Source organism: Ptychodera flava, chromosome 6 (assembly GCF_041260155.1).
Source record: "Ptychodera flava strain L36383 chromosome 6, AS_Pfla_20210202, whole genome shotgun sequence".
NCBI classification, from domain to species: Eukaryota; Metazoa; Hemichordata; class Enteropneusta; family Ptychoderidae; genus Ptychodera; species Ptychodera flava.
The window spans coordinates 19476330-19499511 of record NC_091933.1 but is presented as its reverse complement, the minus strand read 5'-3'; the positions used below and the strand labels follow the sequence as shown (position 1 = coordinate 19499511).

Below are 23182 nucleotides of genomic sequence, written 5' to 3'. Positions count from 1 at the left end.
ACTGCATTGAATGCAGATAAGAATGGTATAATTAGGTGATTTCATGAGCTGTGCAAAGAGTACATTGTAAGCCAATCAGAAGTTATGAGCAGTAATTGTATCACCTAAATACATCTCGGAATGTGTATGTGATCGATAAGAAAATGGTTTGTAAATGTGTTCTTGTATCTGGTGGCTAAAGAAAATTTGTAGCACACAAGCCGACAGAATGGCTAAGTACAGTACTCCTATATAATTATATGTTGTAGCAGTGTACATTATCAAAAAAGTTTATTATAAGGTGACTGACAGGAGAGCACATATCCATTACACAAAATGTACAAACTAAGTCTACACGGACTCAGAGGGGTGGTAACTAGCTCCTATAAATATATAAGAATACATTACAACGCACAGTCGATTTGTCACTGCTATCTACAATTCAATTAAAATGTAACTTACATGTACATGAAAAGTCTTTAAAATTTGTTGTGAAATATACATTTATCTGATTATGTGCTAGGCACAGAATTGCAAGAGTGTTTTTTTTCCACATTGTTTTAGGTCCATTTAACATTCAAGAGTGGTCATTACACAGTTTGAGATGCCAGTATTCTGTAACTTCTCGATTGGACTCAAACCCACAACATACGGCATCCAGTCACCTAGCAAAGACCTCACAGTCAAAACTGCTCACTTAAATCCTCGCCCTGTGAATTTCAATGGTATGTCATCTTTATGTACAGATAATCCCAAATGCAATACAATATAAGACACTTTTTAAAATACTGTTAGACAATCTTAATGAAGAGAGAGCATAGCCATACTAGAACTTCACAGAACATTTGGAAGAGAGAAATTTTGAAACCCCTTGCATTTCCTTGATTAAAGACACATCACAATTAGTTCCAATTGCTGATATTAATACTAGCTCTTCTTCAGATCATACTAATAAGGTATTGGGATGGTATCTCTTGATTTATACAAAATGGTGCGTGATTATCATTATCAGTAAAGTTACAAGTGGTAATCCCCTTATTAATCCATAACAGATATTCATTAACCAAAGATGGCAGTAATGTTCCTAATTACAACAACCATCACAATTTTCACACATCATAAATTAGATAGTGGGCAAAACAAAATTCGCTTCAAGGCATAATTGTTGACAAAAAATTAAGTGTTTCAATGTTTGGGGCATAAGTTAATGTAAGAATGTACAGTCATGGAACTGATATCTTTCAAAGTGTTGATGATTTCCGGTGAAAATTTCACTTTACTAATTTTTTTCTTGAGCGTGAAGTTTATTCTTATAACTCTTATAAAGAAAATGTTGAACAAATCTTAGCAAAAGAAAAATGAATGTATTTTGCAAAATTATATAAACAAAAAAAATGGATATCAAAATATTAAATATTATAAAAACTTTTTCCTGCATTTATCATTATTCCTAGAGTTTAGTTGGCGGCTAAAAAATTCCTAAATAGAGCTATCAAATTAGACATTGGATAAACTGTCCATTTAGCAAAGCAGAAATATGAGAATTGATGTACAGAAACTACACCTTCAAATTTACTGTATACCTGTATATTACAGTACAGTACAGTACAATTGGATATTTTACTTATAAAGTCAAGTATTACACCTATATATAAATACCTAGAACATTATGAAATAATTAATGCTTTCTCTAAAAAATTTTGGGTGACCCCTTCATTTGCATCTGATGTAGGTCTTTCAGTTGTAGCGACAAAATGAAAAAGTCAGTAAACAGCTCCATAATGACATTGAATAATAAAGTTTAGCAGCTTAAAAAATATTTATATTTCAGCTGATGGTTTAGATTTGAACTAAAGTAAATGCTGATAATGCAAGAGTAAAGCCCAGTGACGTAAACAACCTGTTCTGGTATTCACACTACTTTATAATTGTTGAATGTGAAAAATGGATTACGGTAGTTATCAGCCTGGTCAGTAGAGCAGCTGAAAATTTATTTTCTCTTCTGACAAGAAAGCAAATTGGACGTACGGGATAGTGAGAAATACACAGAAAAGAGTAATCCTTTAAAGTTAGTGAGTCAATACATGTAGTGTTAGTGTGATCACGGAAAGAAACATCATGAATTGCACGGTCTCGTTTCTTTTCCAAATCTACCGCTACGTTGCCGGAGCAAACGGTGGAGGTGGCGCTGTTGCCGTCGTTGGTGGTGGCAATGGAGCTGTTCTTTTGGGAGTAATCGATTGCTGCTGCGGAACAATCATCTGTTGTTGCTGCTGCTGTGCAAACTGATGCTGTCCCTGAGGGTAGGGCGGTTGATTACCCTGAGGGTACGGTGCTTGGTTGCCCTGGGGGTACGGTGCCTGGTGGCCCTGTGGGTACGGTGCCTGGTGGCCCTGTGGGTATGGTGCCTGGTGGCCCTGTGGATAGGGTGCTTGATGGCTTTGTTGGTATGGTTGCTGCTGCTGCTGCTGTTGTGGAAATTGGTGTTGCGAGAATGACTGTTGGTGTTGCTGGGGGAACTGTTGTTGCTGGTTGTACTGCTGGGGTTGCGGTGGTGGTGGTTGCTGCTGCTGCGTGGGAACAGCTTGGCCAATGGGTGTGTGCTGTTGTGGAGGCCCTTCTTTGGGATTGATACCCCTTGCTTTCATCCAGAGTAGAAGCTGATCAGGTACTTCAGCCAACACTTCCTTAGCTAGTCTGGCCTGACTCAGCATTGCGTTGCTTCCTGCTGATAGGTACTCTCTGAACGGAACAAACTACAACAGATAAAAAAAAAATGTTAAAATTGGGGATATCAAAATCACATATGATTGTGCACAACGCACTCATTATTTCCTGTGTAACTCCTATACCAGGTTGAACTACCGTATATACAGTTTTGTTATATGAGGGTATGTTTTCAATGACACTGCAAAATGGGACTTATGATGCAACTATGTGTATGTCTATTGGGAAAAAAGGGATGCCAAAATGTACAGTAGAAAACCAGCCACCAGTGCTGTTGGATTGACTATCAAAAATCAACAGAAAGTAACGTAAATATACAATTTCAGGGTTTTTGAATCTTGATTAAAAAATATTAATTTTCCTGGAATCCATGAAATTAGCACTACAATGTTCAATATACAAAGTAACGTCTAAAATGTTGAGGTAAAACTGATATCGATCGACACAATCATTTTCACCTGTGCTGATTTAAGCATAAAACTTCAAAAACTAGCCACAAATGTCACCATGCATCTTCATTAATACATGATCAACGAACTCATGCTATATTGCAGTTTTACATTGATATTGAAGAAGTCAATACTATTACACATACATGTACTTATAAGAGCCGCAGGTCTCTCTAAATTTGTTTTAAAAATACAGTATGTAAGATACATGTACTAATGTACAGTGCATTTTTTCACATAAGGTACCTGAACAATGTCCCGCTCTGCATACTGCCCTCTAGAGGACAGTCTTGTCTTATCAGCATCCAGTTCCTCCATGGCTGAAAATGTACAATGTTGGCAGTAAAGTTAACGACTGACGTTACTGTTGTAGTTTTGATAACCAAAAACCAAATGAGGTAAAGGTGGATAGGGAAGGTTAGGAGAACTAGTTTCGTACGAAGCGTATTGTCTGTATGATGTATCACCGTGCAAATATTTGCAACTGATAGCTGTAGACAGTTGCTCCAATATTCAATTGTCTAGAGATATGTTGGAGTATCATGATATCAGCAAAAGGCACACTATTTCCTTTGTAAAAGAAGACAATTTCATTTGTTGCACCTTGATATCGAGAAATACTTACCACTGAAGTCTGCGGGGCCAACACCAACAATGATAATTGACATTGGTAAACTCGATGCCTGTAATGAAACAGATGTACAGTTTGTAATATGACAGGCAGAGTAACCATGGCAGTGTTGCAACCAGCTTTTAAGAACTATAGGACACCTGTGTTTCATGATTTTCAAATATAGGGTCATTCTAAATTTTGTGGGACACTATCAAAAATGAAATGTTACAGTATTATATGAACTTGCCTCCCCAAAAAGGTTTATTCTCACAATTAGTCTGAATATTAGGTTAATGGATAATTTTCACTCCGGAAAATGAAGGCTAGACAGTTTGAACAGGTCAGATGTATTTTGAAAGTATGATCTGTCGCCATGGCAAAAATTGAATGCACATGACCAAGTTATGACAACATATGTTCACTGTCTTAACATTTAAGTTTGTGCCATTGTCATTCTGTACATGATGAACTTGTTAAACTTTATAGGAAGTATTCCTGCGTTATGTTTTGTCATCTCAAAACACCATGAAACCAAATACACATACTGCAGTCAGAATCCGATTACTCTGAGTTGCTATTACATTCAATAATGTGGAGCAATCTCTCAAAGTGTGTGACAATGATGCAAAAACACACTGCTATGTAGTCTAAACACACCACTGTAATTTCACTTTTACGGTATATGCACTGAAAAATGGATGTAATCATATGTGATATGCACATTGGTATATTCTGTTCAAAGGATAAATAAAAAGAAACTAACAGAAACTATTGCCGCTTTGGTTTGATCCATATCTGATATGATTCCATCGGTGATTATTAAAAGGATGAAATAATTTGATCCATCAGGATAGGCAGCCGCAAACCTGTAAACACAGAATATACGTGATAAATCAAGGAATGAGACATGATTACACACAGATCTTCTTTTACATTTGACTCACTGCTATTCATTTATGGTATGTAATAAATCTGTCAAAAAACAGACTTGACTTCACCATTGAACACAATACACAGGCACGTCTTTGACATCGCTGGAAGACTATGATGGAAGAAAGTGATGATGTCATGAATTGTAAATTTCTTGTTGCTCCTGTCACACTGATAGTCAACGTTTCACCTTTTCACCTTATGTCACATTGTTTACATCAACTTTTTTTTTACATTTGAAAATAAAGCATGCTATTTGTCACTGAAAAACTTGAATGAAGTCTTTGACACTGCAGGAAATGTACAACTTCGAAAAAGGAAAGAAATTTAAAAAAATACCGTCAATGACGCTGTACCTTCTCTAATGTGTGGCCAGGTCAGGTAATTGGTTGTTGGCATGGGAGTTGTTGGTAAATAGTTGATGATGTAGGGGCATGAGGTGGGATATGGACCCAAAGAACCCAAAAGATGATTAAATACATCAATCAAAAAAATTCTAAGCTACATTATAAACTGCCTAAAGATAGTTCAATGTGGGAAAAAGTTAAATAATTCAGAAATAAGAATTCACAATCCAAAATAGTAATGACGCACTTCCTTACTGGCCTGAGTGCATGTGAAATACACAACCTGGCATCTGTAAATTAAATGTATACCAAGTGATCATTTTAAGTCACTTTTTAACTGTTTTTAATGGATTTTCCAAAGAGTCCTGTGAAAATGATGAAAAACGCTTATCTGGTCTTGTGTTTGTATGACCTCATGGCTGATAATTGTCATAGTATTAAAAAAAATTGAAAGTGAAGAAATTACTGTTTTTAATAGGCATATTTTCCTTGAAATACATGACCGTGTAAAGAATATATGCTAAAAGTGTTTAAGAGTAAATTTCTTTTTAAAAAATAATTTAATCTGTGACCAAAGGATTTTTATTCTTTGAGTTTACAAATTCAAACATTGCAATTTGTTCAATCATCTTGTGCAGTGCAAAATTTATAAAATGACTGAAAAACAAAAAAAATTGGCAGAATTACAGTCTTTGTGATGTAAAATCATGGGTTGACATCACCATAACTGTTAATCTGTTTGAAGTACTAATATACTATATTTAAAAAAGAAACGTTCATGCAGAAACGGTAAAATATATTGTCAGCAATGTAGTGTTAATTTTGACTTTACATCAAATATGCCTTTGCTGGATACCAAATATATAGGGCGAAATATTAAAATCAGCCATGTTCAGCAAAATCCACACAACAGCATTGATCCTTTTCTAATTTGATTTGATTTGCTTATGTTATCCTTGTATGACAGTCAGTACAATATGGAACTTGAACACAACACAGTGAATAAGTATGCTGTAAATGAAATGGTGTGGCTGCATCCACATGCAGCAATAGGAGTGCCTTTGTCTCTCACCCCTCATTTCCAACCTGTCCCATCCCTGAAAAATAGTTTTGTCTTATATTTATAATGTTAATATTTCTGTATTTGTTAAAATGTGCGCATCTCAAAAACTTTGATCATAAACATTTTCATTGTTTTTTATAGCTGACCAGTCAGTTAACCTGTTTATATTGAATATTTGCGCATTTTTCCCGCAGTATTTGACATTTTCTGAATACCTTCTTATTCAGTTTGTCATTTTCTAAAAGTTTAATGCTCCATTGTGTGGTCAAGCTTTCCACAAGCATCAAATGTGGTACTTCATATAGGAGGGTCTGCCTCTAGAGGGCGGGCATCATGAATAGTGTTTGTTGGTTAATTCCTCCACGTAAACTTCTGATTGTACTGTAAACATTGAACATGGCCGACGTCCGATTTTCCTGTCTAAAACTTTCACTCATTTTCGTTCATATGACTCTGAAACTCCAGGAAACGATTGGGAAGAAAGGGTTATCTTGAAATATTGAGGTACTCGCCGATATTTTGCAAAATTAAATGAGAAAAAATGCAAGGAAAATGCCGACAGGCTTACACAATGACAGTTTTCAGACTCGGAGGCATATGATCATCTCTGCAGATTATGCAACAGGCCAAGATCACGTGAGGCCATGAGGGGATATCCACGCAACTCAGTACCAAACACTAGTGCACACAGGGTGAGCAAACACAAAGTGAGTACCCCTAACGTCAGCTCAGTAGTCTGTAATAGATTGTAGTCAACTAAGAAACCTTGGAGAAAGGCTTAACACTGTGGCTATGCCGCTAAGTCCCTTTTGATTTTTGTCATAGCTCAAAATCGTTCTCCCACACCTCAACCTGAGCCATGAACACCCCCACCAGTTTATGATATGACCCATCACAATGGCATGACGTCAACGGATCTTGACAGACGGAAGTCTTGACAGACGGAAGTACTTGACAGCAGCATACTGGTTTTCAACTCAAATACCTTCTCTGTCTATAAATAGACACGAGAAGGTAAAAATGAAATGCAATATGGCTTTTAGTATACTATGTATTGCTTGATTGCTTGATGTCATCAACAATATTTATTGTATCATAAACTCCAAATCTATCTGAACTAAATTCCCAAGTTATACTACAGAAGTATTCTATGTGTGCAACATACCCAGAGAACACTTCCCCAGCAAATCTTACCTTGCTACATGATTGACAATGGGAGCAAAATTGGTAGGACCATAGAGTTGGACTGATCTGATAGATTGCTGGTACGCCTGCATCACGCCTTCAATGCCGGCACAGAATGGATTGTTGGGGTGTCCATTCTGAAAATACATGTCAGTACATCCAGTCAGAGAAATCATTTCTTATTTCTCATCATCTCTTATGATTCTTTTCTACACTGGTAGATCACATGGGTGATATAACTGTAACTGATAAAACTGATTTTGATACATCAGATAAAAAAAAAATATTTAACTGAATAATGTGTTGGTAAAAAACCTCTTCTCCAGAAGACAAAGAGCATTACCTCTAAACACGGTCCCTTCACAACATCCTTGCGACTAAGTTAGAACATGTAGTATATCATAGATGTACGATTACATGTACCTCCTGCTATCTACTGTCTAATTGATTAGCAACATACATCTATTAATTTTGTATTGGCAACATGTCTTTTGAATGTTTGCTGGAAGAGGATTCTCAGTTTTCTAGACCCAATCCCATGATGCTATCAAACCTTGTCACTGATGATGGCTACAATGGTACACCTGTCAAGCCTCTGCTTGCCTATCAAGTACAGGATGAACTGAAAACAAAACAAAACTGAAACAAAACCTGGAATGTCTGATATTTCTTTACCAGAAAGAATTCATGAGAAACTCTGCCATCTGGGGGCACTCTGGCGCCAAATCCTAAAGCTGGAAACATCTTGTCGCTGTCATAGTCTTGAATGATTTCGCCCACCGCCTGAAGCGCCTTGGCATACTGGTTGGGTTGGTAAGGGTTGATGTAGTGTAATGACGTGGGCTGACTTGGGTTGCCTGTATGTTCAGAACAAGTGATCAATACAAGTTGGGTAATCTAATATTTCTCTGCAAATAATTTACCACTCTTTGAGTTTCTAAATGAGCCATATAAGTTTAAAACCTTTCCAATTGATGTGTATCTGTTTTAAAATGTATCTGACAAGTAGTGATGGTGTTTGATTGAAATTACTTTGAGGGTCACACTGGATTCAGTTTAGTTTGAACTCATTAAACAAAACCTTTTCACAGCATTATTTGATTTGTTTATATGTGATATTATGCTTTTTTTTCATGATTACACACAAAGCTAACATGATCTTTGAGGGCATTAAGAATGACCTATACAATAGTACGCAATTGGGTATAGTTGGTCTTTCCCATATACCGGTAGGCTGTGCTGAGGTAATCATATTTTAGTTTTCCCGTCATCTAAAGTTTAAAATGCAAATATTGTCACAACAGAGTGTTTTCAATGTCAAGATGTTATATAGTATTCAACTTCTGTAAGCTAAAGAGAAATGCAAAATAATGTCCTAACTTCTAATCCTAATCACTGTAAATGCTGAAGCTACTCATGATCGTTACATAGTGCCCTCATCAATCACAGCACTGTTTTCGTTTGTTTTTTATGCGTAGTCTTAATTTTCCTTACCATTCGATGCAGTGAAATCTATAGCAACAGTAAAATTGATTTGTGTTCCTCCTCTGATAAAATCCAGGAATGAATGGACTTTTTCAACATTACACTGCAGCATATCAATGGTTCCAGAGTTCCTGTAACTCTTCTTCTTGGATTTCTTCTTTGGGTTGATGAGCTATTGACAGGAGGAGAGAAAAGAACCTTTAAAAATATGTCGTCTGGTTTGGGAAGATTTTTGCAAAAATATGCTTGAGGCTGATACGATGGCAGTTCTACAGCTGTCATTTATGTCTTACTAGCTCTGATGAAAATTCGCAATGGAACTTCTTGTGGAAAAATTGATGTTGCAAAATCATCAACTAGTCGCTCTAGATGTTGCACTTTCAGAATTCAACAAACCTAACAGATTTTTAATGAGATACTCAGCTCCCTGTGCCAACCTCTGTATCTAATTTTTTTTAAAATCAGACAAAAGCACTGTCTTCTTTGCCATCCTAGCAAACAGTGATTTGTTTTCTCATGAAACATGAATGAAACAACTTACACAAGGGAATTTCAGTAGTTAATTCTATAACCTCACAACTTTTAGCATAACTTTCCACACATGGTTATTCCAGTACCAACCGAGAAACAGCGTAAAGAACTTTTTTTCAAATGATATTGACTTTGTGATTCTTTGTAAAATCACTCACCTCATAATGATTTGCCGAGCCAGGTCCCTCGGAAAGCTGTCTGCCATTGGTCTTGAATTCTCCAATGAAATCAGAGCTACTAGGGTAGAAAGACATACCATAGTAACAGTTGAGGAAATCAACCAACAAACAAACAGCAACACCCACATAACTTGACAGAGACATCTAGCAACTTGTATCCAATAACTGCCATTAGTTTAACCCATGCAGATGTATGTATTAGGGTACCTAGAGATATCTCCATGCTGTGATATCATAAAACTATGAGCTATATGTGCGTTGATCAAACTCATAGGAATACTATGTAACGATCTGAACTCAAATGAAACATTAATTTTACCACTTGCAAATATTAAACAAAATACATAATATACAAAACACTGAAAACTCTGCATGCAAATCACTGGTACACTTATGAATTTACCTACGGTACTTACAAACTATGGCAAGACTCATTTATGAATTGGTTAGTCTAATTATATTGCATCTTCTCTCACTTAAAAAACCCACGAAATAGATAACCTGACCTGAATGCATGCACCAGTTGAGGTGGTGGTAGGAAGAGGTATATTAGCTATATTGGTGCAAACCATATTAGAATCCGAATTCACTCACGTTTCAAAATTTTGAACCTGTACACTCACTAATGTCTGGAGTAAAATTTTGAAATTTGAGTGGATTTTCCTTCAGACATTACTGCGCAAGTTCAAAATCTGGAAAATTTCAAACGTTTGAAATGGTGTATTGGAATATCTCAAATATCAATCTGTAAGGACATTTATTCTTAATGATGTCACCATTGTTTCATAGACATAAATATCACCTTCCGTCGCTGTTCCAATCAAAGCATTCCACTTTGATTGTCCGGTCCAAGTCACCGTTACATAATGCACGCACTGACAGCTTAAACGGCTTCCACACTGGATTGAGGTTGTTTTTGATGACCTCTGTCTTGTGACAGAGAGTGTATCTGTGGATGAGAAATATGAACAGTTCATCAACTTGGTAGCATACATGTAACACCAAATATCATTATGGTGTGTACCGGTATACAGGGACTGGGTTGTGTACCGGTATACAGGGACTGGGTTGTGTACCGGTATACAGGGACTGGGTTGTGTACCGGTATACAGGGACTGGGTTGTGTACCGGTATACAGGGACTGGGTTGTGTACCGGTATACAGGGACTGGGTTGTGTACCGGTATACAGGGACTGGGTTGTGTACCGGTATACAGGGACTGGGTTGAGGGAACCTTGTAAACTGTCCACTGGGGTAAAATGGTGCATGACATGTATTTCTTGACTGAGAAATATGAATAAAACAATCTCACTATTTTTTCAGAATTTTTAAATATTTTCATGAATACAATGCAACAAACTACAAACAATAGTATGTATACCAGAAAGATGAATTGAAACTCATTAATGCATAGGTTATGAATAAACACAGTAAAAGTGCTGGTAGCAAGACTCCATTAAATATTTTTGTACCCTACGAGAGCTATTGTAGCATTAATTTCTCCCACACAAACCTACATACAGTGATGGCTTGAAAAGTTGCCTATGAACAGAAACTACCGGTACACAGTCAGTTCCTGGACCAAACCATGCTCATGAGGAAATTTAAAAAAATAGTACAAAATTTTTGAGAAAACATTGTCACAGATTATTTCTTTTGAGTCTGGCCTCAAAGAACAAAACCACTGCTTGTCCATCTTTGAAGATACTGGTCTTGTGTGTGTATTCAAATTAATTTGTAATCGACAAAGAACACGGTGATTGAAAAGTGATATCAAACTGCCCATCAACAATCCAAACATAGCCCAAACACTCGAAGCTCTAATTGACATGTTGCATATCAGATTCGTGTAACAGATACATTTGTACAGCTCTGAAATGTTTATGATTTAGTTTGGCAACTCAAACTTGTCAAAATGGCGTTGGGTGGTTTGTGTAGAGACGTCTTGAAAACCACTGCAATGACAAATGTTTTCTTAGTTTACAGTATTTCTGGGGATGTAGAGTCTTTTCTATAAACCCATGTACACTGTACAGGTCCTTGCATGATAAAAAGGACTATTTTGAAGACGACTGATCCAGAACAGTCTATTTTCACTCACAAGTACAGACGGCACTACTTACGTCATATCTTCATTGCACCTGTGGAATACTAGGTAAGGGTCTGATTTACCAAAGAAATCCTTCTTGTCAAGTTTTGTGCCTTTGAACTGCATTGTAAATACATCCTGTGAAAAAAATGCCAAATAGAAAAAGTCATCGTTGATGACACAGTCCCCACTTGTTAATAATGGGTACTTTGATTACATGTCCTCAGAGAGGACAGAGTCCTCTTCATTAATTAGGTCTGTGATAAAAATACTTTGATACAGATGTCGCTCAATGGCCAAGAATGAGTTCCATGGTGATGAAAACATAAAACCAATGTAGGCCACCATCCTAAAGTTCATAAAATGAGTCAACTAGGAATTAATCAACAGGATGTTGCAAAACATTTTTGCATACAATTCTAACACTTAACAGATTATCACTGGTGCCATATTTCATAAAGTTTGATGCAGTATATTTACAACACTAGGAGATCAACATCTGTATCAAGTTTCATCACATTTGACGTTGTATTAATTTGTGGCTATATCACCCTAATTAGGAAAGTTCATTACTTATGCAATTACAAATTAATTAAAATGACACTGATAAATGTCTTTTTCAATGTTAAAGCAATGTGAGCTTAACATCGTTAACATCTGTATAAAGTTTCATGAATTTGATGCAGTACATATTTCTTGACATATCAGCCTACTTACGAAACTTCAATAATTGACATGTTACTGCTACATGACGTGAAACAAATTGACGAGCATATGTATGAAATAGGTCAATGTCAACTTGGATGATACTGGTGGAAATATGTCTGAGTTATGGCTACATGAAAACATCGTAATAAAATGGCTGCCTAGCAACCATATTGGATCGTATCACATAAAAATTCGATGTACATATGTATGACATAGGTCAATGTCCTTGTACCAACTTTGAATAAAATCAGTTGAGATATGCCTGAGTTATGCCTCTGTATATGAAAAAATCGTAACAAAATGACCGCACAGCAGCCATATTGGATCGTATCACAAAACAAATTGACATGCATATCTATGACATTGGTCAATGTCCTTGTACCAATTTTGAATAAAATCGGTTGAGATATGCCTGAGTTATGCCTCTGTATATGAAAAAATTGTAATAAAATGGCCGCCTAGCGGCCATATTGGATTGTATCACAAAACAAATCGACGTGCATATCTATGAAATTGGTCAATGTCCTTGTAGCAATGTTGAATAAATCGGTTGAAACATGTCTGAGTTGTGGCTCTGTACATGAAAAATCATAATAAAATGGCCGCCTGGCGGCCATATTGGATCGTATCACAAAAAAAATGACGTGCATATCTATGACATTGTCAATGTCTTTGTACCAACTTTGAACAAAATCACTTGAAACATGTCTGAGTTATGGCTCTGTACATGAAAAAATCGTAACAAAATGGCCGCCTGGCGGCCATATTGGATCGTATCACAAAGAAAATTGACGTGCATATCTATGACATTAGTCAATGTCCTTGCACCAACTTTGAATAAAATTGGTAGAAACATGTCTGAGTTATGGCTCTGTACATGAAAAATCGTAATAAAATGGCCGCCTGGCGGCCATATTGGATCGTATCCCAAAACAAATCGACGTGCATCAGTATGACATATGAAGTAATCCTTGTACCAAGTTTGAATGAAATCGCTTCTTGCATCTCTGAGATATCTGCGTGAACGGACAGACGCACGCACGCACGCACGCACGGACGCACGCACGCACGCACGGACGCACGCACGGACATGACCAAACCTATAAGTCCCGGACGGTGTCCGTGGGGACTAAAAACCTATAATTTTATCATCAACTTGATTACATGGAAACGTTTTTTTAATTCCTTCACCCCAATTTAACAGAACAGAGCTCTCACTTTGCAATAGAAAAGGAATTTTGTGGTGATTGGTTTAACCCTTTCACCATGTAGACCCTGGAGGTTCTATGCTTTCGCCACCATGGTTTGACCCAAACCCACTGTTATCAATGATGAGTGTGGACCTGTTTATTGGGATTAAAGGTGAACATGTTTAAGGTTGGGAACACAGGAAAAATTTATAGGAAAGACTGTATAGTTACTGTAATGCTTTCCCCTCATGGGATTGCTTAACATACGGTATCAGTGAGAACTTGTGTCGAACAAAGATGGTATTCCTCGTAATATTCACTGGTTTATTGACTTCACAGATTATACAAATGTTCATCCACAAGCCAAGTTTATTCACTCAATTTTCATCAACCTCGCATCATATGTTGACTGATAAACACTGGAGTTGAACATTTGGTGAAAAACGAGGACAACAGCTCAGAGTCATCTGTTGCCATGGCAACATCACTTACTTTGCAATCACTGAGTTCTTCTCCTGAGAGGATTATCTTCCCAGAATTCTTACTTGGTCCTCTGTTGGTAACAAGGTCAGTAAATGAAAAGCATTTAACAATCAGTCTCTCACATTTCTGACAAAAGTTTCAGTTCCTCTTCTGAGCATCTATTGACCTTAATAAAAAGCTTTGGTCACAAAGGCAAAACGAGCCACACTGAATGTATCATTTGAATCTTACCTCAGTGGTTTTTCAAGTCTTTGATTTGGGGAACCAAGAATCTCACCTAGGCTACATTCTAAACCCCCTAGAAAATCCTGTGAGACAAGAACAAAGGGAATTATTATATATGAGCTCTTTATATGACATGATGGAATCTTCTGTGGTTTTCAAAAGACCTGTAAGTTTAGGTGATCTTTCAACTATTTTTATGTATTTGGCTTGTCAACACACAACATTTATCAAGACCAGAATTCACTTGTCAATAATAATGATGCAGGCTACACATGTAAAGGCTGACCTGACAAGCTGAATACTGTGTATCTCAACATGCTTTGGGGAGCAGACAAAGAAAATGTAGTTCTCATTAAGAACAAGAAATTGTGAAAAATATCATCAATAATTACAGCTACTGGACCTTTGAAACCTCAAAAAATTGATATTCTGCAACTTGTTACTAGATAACTGTATTGTCACTACTAACAGCTTTAATGCCTGAAGTGAGCAATAAACAACCACATTTCCTACTTTTCTTTTTTTTTTCTTGTCTGTTAAAGTATAGACAGTAGAGGGGTCCCTATACTGTCTATGGTTACTTCCCCCTCTATAGTTCATGATTACATAAACTACGGTTGTGGAAATAACTCATGATAAAAGACTGAACGAGGCATATGGCGTGGAGCACAGTCCGCATGCATGAAGTGATTGCCTTACCAGGCATGGTAAAAGCACACATTTGAAGCACTTTTGAAGCACACTTTTGAAGCACATTAGACATTAAATGTGGATCTATTTTTACAGATAATGAATGACTAGATATCAAATGTGAAACTTTTTTTACAGACATGAACAACTCAATATACTCTACATACACGTACCGGTACGTCATGTTGGGCATACCGGTATATGCTGCACCAAAATCTTAACATAGTTTTTTATAAATCTTTGACCACCATGAAAAGAAGATGATAATCAGCACCAATGTCATATAAAATGTGTACAAAACATAATTTATTTTTGCAACTGAATGATTTATAATTGAACTGTTTTTCAATTCCACAAAGTTTAGAACTGTAAAAACAATCACATCATAGAGGGTTGCAGATGGTCTTAAATGAAGACCAATTTAGATATTACAGGTTTTCTGAAGAGTCATTTCAATACATCCACTACAAATGTGACTGCAAAACACGCAGGCTTACTTACGTGTGCAGTTAAGGCTGACTTTGGTGAATCTACATCATAACTGTAAAAAGATAGGACAGAAGTCACTGTTATGGCATCACCTTACATGTCATTTCTCAGAATATTGACTTTTTGAATTTTCAAACAAGCTGACAGTATATATGAATGGTATGTAAAGAGTATTTCAGTACATAAACATACACAATGACTGGATTTTTAAGATAATATCAACATGAAAATCATTATTGCTGTTGTTACGACAGAATGTCCAGTTTGACATTGGTTGTGACGGGGAATCAAACTGCTAATTCAGTGACTGTAAAGTAGTTTGTTGATAATTTCCTTCAAGAGCACCAAACACCAATTGACCATGTGACCAGACCTGAGGGTACACAGAGATTAAAGTGGAACACAGGTAATACAATTACAAATTATTACCCAATATCGCCTGTTCCTGTGTCGTATCAGCATGAGTGTCATTTGTGCTGCGTCAGACACTCGACTTCGTCTCGTGTCTGACGCAGCACAAATGACACGAATGCTGATACGACACAAGGAACAGGCGATATTGGGTAATAACCGATTTATCATATACCCATGCCCATAATTTTAGGGAATTTTTATTAATAGAACGAAAAACCTTAAATTTTGAGGCTTTACTTTATTACGCCTTGCGCATAAATATCAGAATGTTTATGTGAACAGGCTTCATTCATAAAGTATTCGACGAAGATGTCAACAATCACGCGCGACATCGCTGCAAGTCGTCCATATCTCAATGAAACCCAAGAAGAAAGACACCGGGATACAAAAATCGTCATACAGCAGGAATATTTTAAGGTGCAATATGCTATTACAACTGTACCCGATCAAAACTGCTCAGCTTTAAATCTATCCAGATTTCGATCGTCGTACGGCACGGAGCTCGCGCGGAGAGGACGCCATTTTGTTAGTTTACCATTAGAGTTGCCATGTCAACAGTCGTCGCGCGCGCGATATCGCTGTCACGCCACGCGCTCACTACCTGTTCGGTGGAGACCGTGCACAGTGCCGGCGCCGTGCGAACGGCAGAATGTTTGCTAGAACTTGACCAAAATAATACCATGGGAAAAAATTTCAAGACTCAACGTGATATTCCCGTATTTTGCAACCAGAAATACTAGTGTTCCTCGAAGCCCTTCAAGTTTTTACGTCGGCGACATCGCTTCGCAGGCGGGGAGCGGCAGCCATTTTGTTGTTTACGTTGTTTACCAACAAACTGCTAATGTAGTTCGGGAAAGCTCTAAAACTGATGACGTTCATCGTGCGTATCTCGACGTTTACCGTGAAATATCACGGCTGATATTCTACGGCGAACGTCACTAGGATGTAGCAATATGGGCATGGGTATATGATAAAATTACAAACTAATAAATAATTGACATCAATTTCCTCTCTTCACAGAATGTTTGCTGCCACCAAGAGGTAGGCAGAGTCTCACCTGTTGTTAGGTTCAAAGGCTAGCACACAGTTCATTTATAAATCATGCATCCCTCTAACCTATTGATGGCTTGAAAATAATTCAAGTACTTCCCTCTAGCAACACAGTTAGGTACTTATTGCAGGGATGTTAATGGTAAAGTTTACAAGATTTAGTGATACCGTCAAGAATTATAGCTATTAAAATTATTCATGTCAGTTGCTCACACATGTTGGTTATTGTTGATTATCCCATAATTGGGCAAAAATCTTTGCAGAGGCTATTGCTTTCAGAGGCTGTTTTCAACTCTGTAATTTTCATTAAAATTTGCATAATCTGTAGAATTATATCACCACTAGTGCATACTCACCAGCATTAAAATATTGTCATATAAAATTAATTTCACATTACACACCTAATTTCAACAAAGTACAACCAACCATAAAGTTAAAGCATGAGGCAGTTCCATATCTGAATACCTAAATGGACACTGCCAGACACAGACATCTCTTTGAGATTTGTACAAAATACTAGGATTTCTCTCCCTCAATAAACTGCAAATTTGACTCAAATATGGTGAAATCATACCATGTTTTCATTTTGCTAATCAATGGAAGGGGCAAAGTGCCAGAGCAACTCATTAAAAAAAAATTACAACATAATAATCATTGGAATAGGAAGTGTTACTTTATTGCCCTGTGATAAAAATGAATGTAGCAAGAAAGACTGAAAACCGATACTCTCTTTTTGAACTGACAAACACCTTACTTACACTTCAAATTTCAGTCGTTGCAGTTCCTCAAAGTAGTAGTTCAATATGAACTTGTGTACGAAATCTGGGTTTAGGTTGTTCTTGATCATTTCAGTTCGTTCATACTGTTGAAAAAAAAACCAAGACATATCACAGATGCACAGATGATGAAGCTTGAAAAGCTGTACTACCTTGCTATCAAAGAAATACATTCCATTATCATCAATGTAACGTTGTGCCAAACATACACAAATAATGTCATCAGCAGTCCTTCATAAGTGTAAATCATGTCTTGGTAATGTGATAAAGTGCATATTTAGTATGCTAATCATGTAATTTAATTCAAATGTAACAAATTAAAAACAGCAGTAAAAACTACTTCCACGTTTTTATCGTCCAAAGGAAACGCACTGTGAACTTTGTTACACTACCATAAATATTTAAATCACATACATATGCTACAACATGCACCTTGTTTAAATATATATGACTCATTGATATAATGCCAGGTGATTGATAAGCTTCAATAAAAATAACAATGAAACAAATACTGATGATTCTAAACAACACATGATTGGCTCTCCTCTCAAAAACCAGGGTGAATGTGTATAAACATCACATGCAGACAATTCTAATTCTTATCAAGCAGCGAGTGTCACAATATGTATCAGTTATAGTATTTGGATTAAAAACTTGTAAATTTGTGTTCTTTACACTACAGAAGTATCTTTCTTTACAGCAAAGGCGTGCTGCTCTATCATGAGAATTTCTTGTAGCTTGCCATTATTACAATTGTCATGTGACATTATGCATTTGTAAAATGATACAATTCATTGCCTATTAGTCTAGCAGTTAATAATTAAAATTTAAATGGTGCTATTGACCTTCAGGTCAGTGCCACTGTGTAAATGTCCACAAGTATCCATGTATTGTACATGGATACTTGTGGACATTTGCAACACAACTACAAATTAGAAAGTAGCTGTTCAACTAGGAAACAGAGTTGAGTTTACAAGTCAGTACTACACGGTAATCAAGAGACTACCAGTAGATCTTTCATGCTGGTACAATCCTGACGTTGAGACCTCAAACATTTAGAATATACTCTCTTCAACCTATCTGATACCATTGTATGATTAGTTAATAGATCTTCAATAATGTTTTGTATTTTTTTCACTGTGTTAATTCTTGAATTTGAATGTATCAGATCAAAATTTACAGAGATATCTGAATAACGAGGTAAGCATTGTTTCTAGACCTTGTATCAACAAGTTTATTTTGGCTGAATACGAACAGTTTTGATTTCAATATTCCTCCATTATCTTCTGTAACTATAGAACAGGGACTTTATGTAATGCTGGAAATTTTTTGCATTACTATTACAGAGCTCTCTACTAGAAATTTGTATTGTTTAATTTTTTACTCTTCCCACATTCTGCTTATACCACATTCTGCTTATAGTTTTAAAGCTTCAAAAACATCTTCATTTCTGATCTACCAACAGGTGCACATGCTTCACAGTATGGTAATCATCTGAAAGCCAAATTCACTGATGAACAGTTACTGTACTTACTTCTGCAAAGTTTGTTGACCCCAAGGCAGTCATGTATAGAACACACACTGTAAAAGACAAAACAGTTGTACATGTAATGCTTCTTGAGTGGTATGACTTAAACACGTAATATAGAGAGGCTGGATAAAGAATTTTGGAATCTTGATAAACACATGGGCCACTACCTTTCATAAAACCACTTGCCAGATCAAATTTTTGAATTCTATCATTTGAGGTAAAAATTAGGTGACAATACTCCATGAAATTCTGATCAACTGAAGCTTTCTCTTTAACTTTCAGTTTTCCAATGCTCAGTTTGACGGTTGCTGTCTTGTTACTTGGCTTTACAAAGATTATCAAACCTTCAACTTTATTACTTAAAGGACAAGTAGCTGTAATGTATTATGATTTATTTTGCTATTTTTGATTTCAATAGCAAGCATATTTTCATGTTACATTCCCCAAAGCATGCTGAGATACACAGTATTCAGCTTCAATTCAGGCTGTACATGTGTAGACTGCATTGTTATTGTTGACATGTATTGTTGACATGTTGTGTTGACAAGTTTAATCGTATGTATTTTCAAAATGTTTTATAGAGTTGAACAAGAAACAGCAGTTGACGTTACCAGACCAATAGCTCCTGGCCAATAGTTCTAACTTCTGATAATTTTTTTCACTATTGTGTATTGTAAATTTTTTTAATCGTTTTTTATTGTGTTATTGTTTTTATTATTGCATACTTTGGTGAGTAAAAGTAGAACAAGAAACTGTATTTGATATTAAAAACAAAAATCAAATGTTACAGCTACTGACCTTTAAAAAACAAAATTAGTTAAATATCGACATCACAAGCTACAGCTTCTTGCTCTTAGGACAAAAAAATATATTGTCTGAAGTTCCTAGTGGGTAATTATAATTATCAAAATCATTTAATACATAAAGGAGTTCATTAAAAAAGACAAGATTGACACTACTTCAACTTACTTGGATCAGATTTGGACATCACATCTTTATCCAGTAAATTTCTGTAAAATGAAATTGTTTTTGTACAGGTTCAGCAAATTGAAAAACTTGGAAGGGGAGGTACTTATGTATTCATGAGTGAGCTAATTTTCCATGAATGTTGTTTGAGGTCATGAGTAGACGTTTTCGTTGGGATTAATAATAGCATCCATAGCTACTTTTATGACTCAATTTAGCCTTTTGTCACATTGAGTGTTACTTTTAAGTGTTCTTTAGTAACATGGGCCAATGGCCTGAAACAACAACAACAATAACAACAACAATAATAATAATAGAAGCATGAGGTGATTATCACTGAATGTCACTGGAAGCTTTACGTGGAGGTAAGTGAAATGTCTGCTCCCAGTCCTGTGTCACTCTACACTGGTAGAGTATGAAGAGTATCATTTGAAGATTTCTGTAGATCCGTTGGCCCATGGAGGTAGCTCCTTCCTTACATCCATGGTTGGCAATCAACAAATTTAGATATCCTCCTGTAGCTGTATCTTGTTTTTTCCCCAACCAGTTGTCTCTGTCGTACCACTGGGGAGCTCAGTCTCGTATGTTTTCTTATTGTTTGTTTGTTTGTTTATTTACGAATACATAGATAGCGTAAATAACATTATACCTGAAACATGGCATTATATGTTTGTTTCAAATAAAACAGTACATAACACATGAAATGTCACAAAATGCAAGCCAGAACAGTACTCTTCCCGAACTGTCACTCTGCCTGGACAAATACACATTCCAGTAAGCTACACTTGAATGTATTATTGTTATGTAAATTTAAGCTATATTGTTGTTTACTCTACCTGTGTATTTCGTAAATAAACAAACAACGAGAACGGAGAATACACTCAAGACTGAGCCCCCTCGTACCATAGACCCTCGTTTTTGTCGACGGTCTATGCTCGTACAAGTGAATTGGGACGTGGAGGTGGATCCTCCATCTGTCCGTGTTGGAACAGAAATGAAATGCAGTACTCTCGTGGCGATGCATTTTACACATGTTCACCTATTCTGATGTGCCTTTATAATCCATATTTTCTGAATCCCGAATCGCACTGATTCGAACAAGCGGCCCATCCCACCCAGGGAATTCGATTGTAGACTACTATACCTAAAAACCCAATAGTTATTCCCACTGGACTCTGTTCACACGGGGCGAAGCGATGATAGTCGGAAGACTAGTATGTACAAGACGGAAAAATGAACGCTGATAGCTTGGCTTGCTACTCACCTGCAAGACACGGAAATTTCAACTTTCGTTGCTGGTACAGTCGCCGAACCAGGGCGGAATTCTCCATGCATCCCAGTCGCCATCTTGTTGTGTTGACGATACTCATTAACTTGGTAAGAATTGTTCTACTTTTTCTTAACAGGTTAAGGGGCTCATTCATATGACCATGACTGGCACTTAAGTTACTGTACAAAAGGAGGCGCGGTAGGCGTCCCGGTACAGTCCGAGGAAAAGTTAGTCATCGACCACGACTAGGCATCATTTGTGCTTAGGTACACGGCCCCTAGATCACTATGACCCAGAAAGAAAGTCTTTCTTTGACGTCATTTATCGCGAAATTTTGACCAACTGATTTATATTATTCGTATTTTGCAGTACTGGTATAGTAATCAGCTGTTTTACGTCCACTGGGCATCAGCTGATTCCAATCCTTTTCAAGTTTCTAATGGCGTACGACAAGAAAGTATTCTCTCACCAAAACTTTTTGCTATTTATGTAGACCAGTTAAGTACGTAAGCTACAGTCTGCTGGCGTAGGATGTTATTTAGCGAATCATATTATGAATCACTTATTTTATGCTGACGATCTGGCCTTGATTTGTCCATCTGTGAAAGCTTTACGAAAATTGATCAACATTTGTGAACACTATGGTAATGAGCATGATATTCTCTTTCATACTGAGAAAACTGAGTGTATGGCTATTTTTCCGAAATCTTGGAAGCAGGATAGGATTCCTCATGTATATTTGTATGGTAATTCTCTTAAATTTGTAAGTTCGAAGAAATATCTTGGCTATGTACATCAAGTTATGTCCTCCACTGGGATGGACGATGCAGATATGCAAAGACAGCTTCGTAGTTTTTATGCGAGAGCCAATTTTATTGTTCGTAACTTTGGCCAGTGCTCTCAGAAAGTAAAATGTGTCCTTTTTAAAAGTTTTTTGCCTAGTGTTTATTGTTTGAACGTGTGGTGTAATTTTAGTGCTAAACTAATGTCAAAACTGAGGATAGCTTATAATAATGCCTTGAGGTTGATTTTTGATCTGAAGCGTGACGTCAGTATTAGTCACAATTTTGTGACCAAGAACATCTTTAATTTTGCTTCCCTTCACCGAAGACTGCTATTCGCATTTTGCAAGCGTCTGTCCGTGAGTGAAAACCCAGTTATCCGTACCTGTGTAGAGTCTGATTCGTATTTTCATTCAGCTTTTTGGAAACATTGTAGAAAGGTTCTTTATTAAGTTTTTTGCTCTTTTTAACTTCTGTATATTTTTTTGCTTCTATTATTTAATATTATGGGCATTCATGGCCTGAAATAAAGATTAATAATAATAATATGTCCGCCGAGCAAGTCAGGACAGTGTTCATCGATGGACTGTTTTTCGAAAATAACCTGCAACATAATTGTCGAATGTATGTACATTATGGTTTTGCCATGTAGAGTTAAGATTTTTGAAGTAATCGTCAGAAAAGTGAATGCCTGGTGTTAAACTTTAGAAAAATAAAATACAAAATGTGAAACTAATGTGAATATTTTCGATTGCTATGAGTCAGAAATACAAAAGATACGCAAGAGAAGTTGTTCTGTAAGCTTACACATACATATTTTCCCCGAAAAGATTGAATTTTTCTCCTGAGTGAAATAGAAAACAAATACCACAATAACTCTGATGTCATCATATCCAAACAGGCTAGGTGGTATTGACCTTTTGAGTGCACGTGCCAAATCAATTTTGTCACCTTTAAAATATATAACGCAGACTTTTTTTTCAGTTCCAGACAATTTTTTTCCGGATTTCCCACAAAAGTTTGATCAAAAA

At 36.5% G+C, this 23182-nt stretch overlaps 1 protein-coding gene across 2 annotated transcripts; it reads right to left on the bottom strand.

The window, feature by feature from the left end:
- Positions 1-253: 253 nt before the first annotated feature.
- LOC139135070 (copine-8-like) lies at positions 254-21515 on the bottom strand. 2 transcript variants are annotated; one of them, XM_070702270.1, is made up of 17 exons: positions 21364-21515; positions 20103-20143; positions 19137-19183; positions 17585-17688; positions 15375-15414; positions 14190-14266; positions 13968-14028; positions 11612-11715; positions 10291-10437; positions 9468-9546; positions 8788-8950; positions 7969-8150; positions 7303-7430; positions 4532-4634; positions 3781-3838; positions 3402-3475; positions 254-2735 (listed from the first exon to the last, which is right to left on the bottom strand). In XM_070702270.1, the coding sequence occupies exons 1-17, from the start codon at positions 21444-21446 to the stop codon at positions 2136-2138; spliced, it is 2091 nt and encodes a 696-aa protein (XP_070558371.1). In that variant the 5' UTR covers positions 21447-21515; the 3' UTR covers positions 254-2135. The 2 variants fall into 2 exon arrangements, with proteins under 2 accessions (XP_070558371.1, XP_070558372.1); XM_070702271.1 differs by having other exon boundaries at positions 9468-9543.
- Positions 21516-23182: the final 1667 nt, after the last annotated feature.

Bases quoted from the DNA above. Each gene is read 5' to 3' on its own strand.
- LOC139135070 (XM_070702270.1), bottom strand. From the start codon at position 21,446: ATGGCGACTGGGATGCATGGAGAATTCCGCCCTGGTTCGGCGACTGTA. The intron at 15,415-17,584 runs GTAAGTAAGGTG...ATCTTTTTACAG, and splicing joins CAACGACTGAAATTTGAAGT to TTATGATGTAGATTCACCAA. The intron at 14,267-15,374 runs GTAAGTAAGCCT...CTTGTCTCACAG, and splicing joins AGTCAGCCTTAACTGCACAC to GATTTTCTAGGGGGTTTAGA.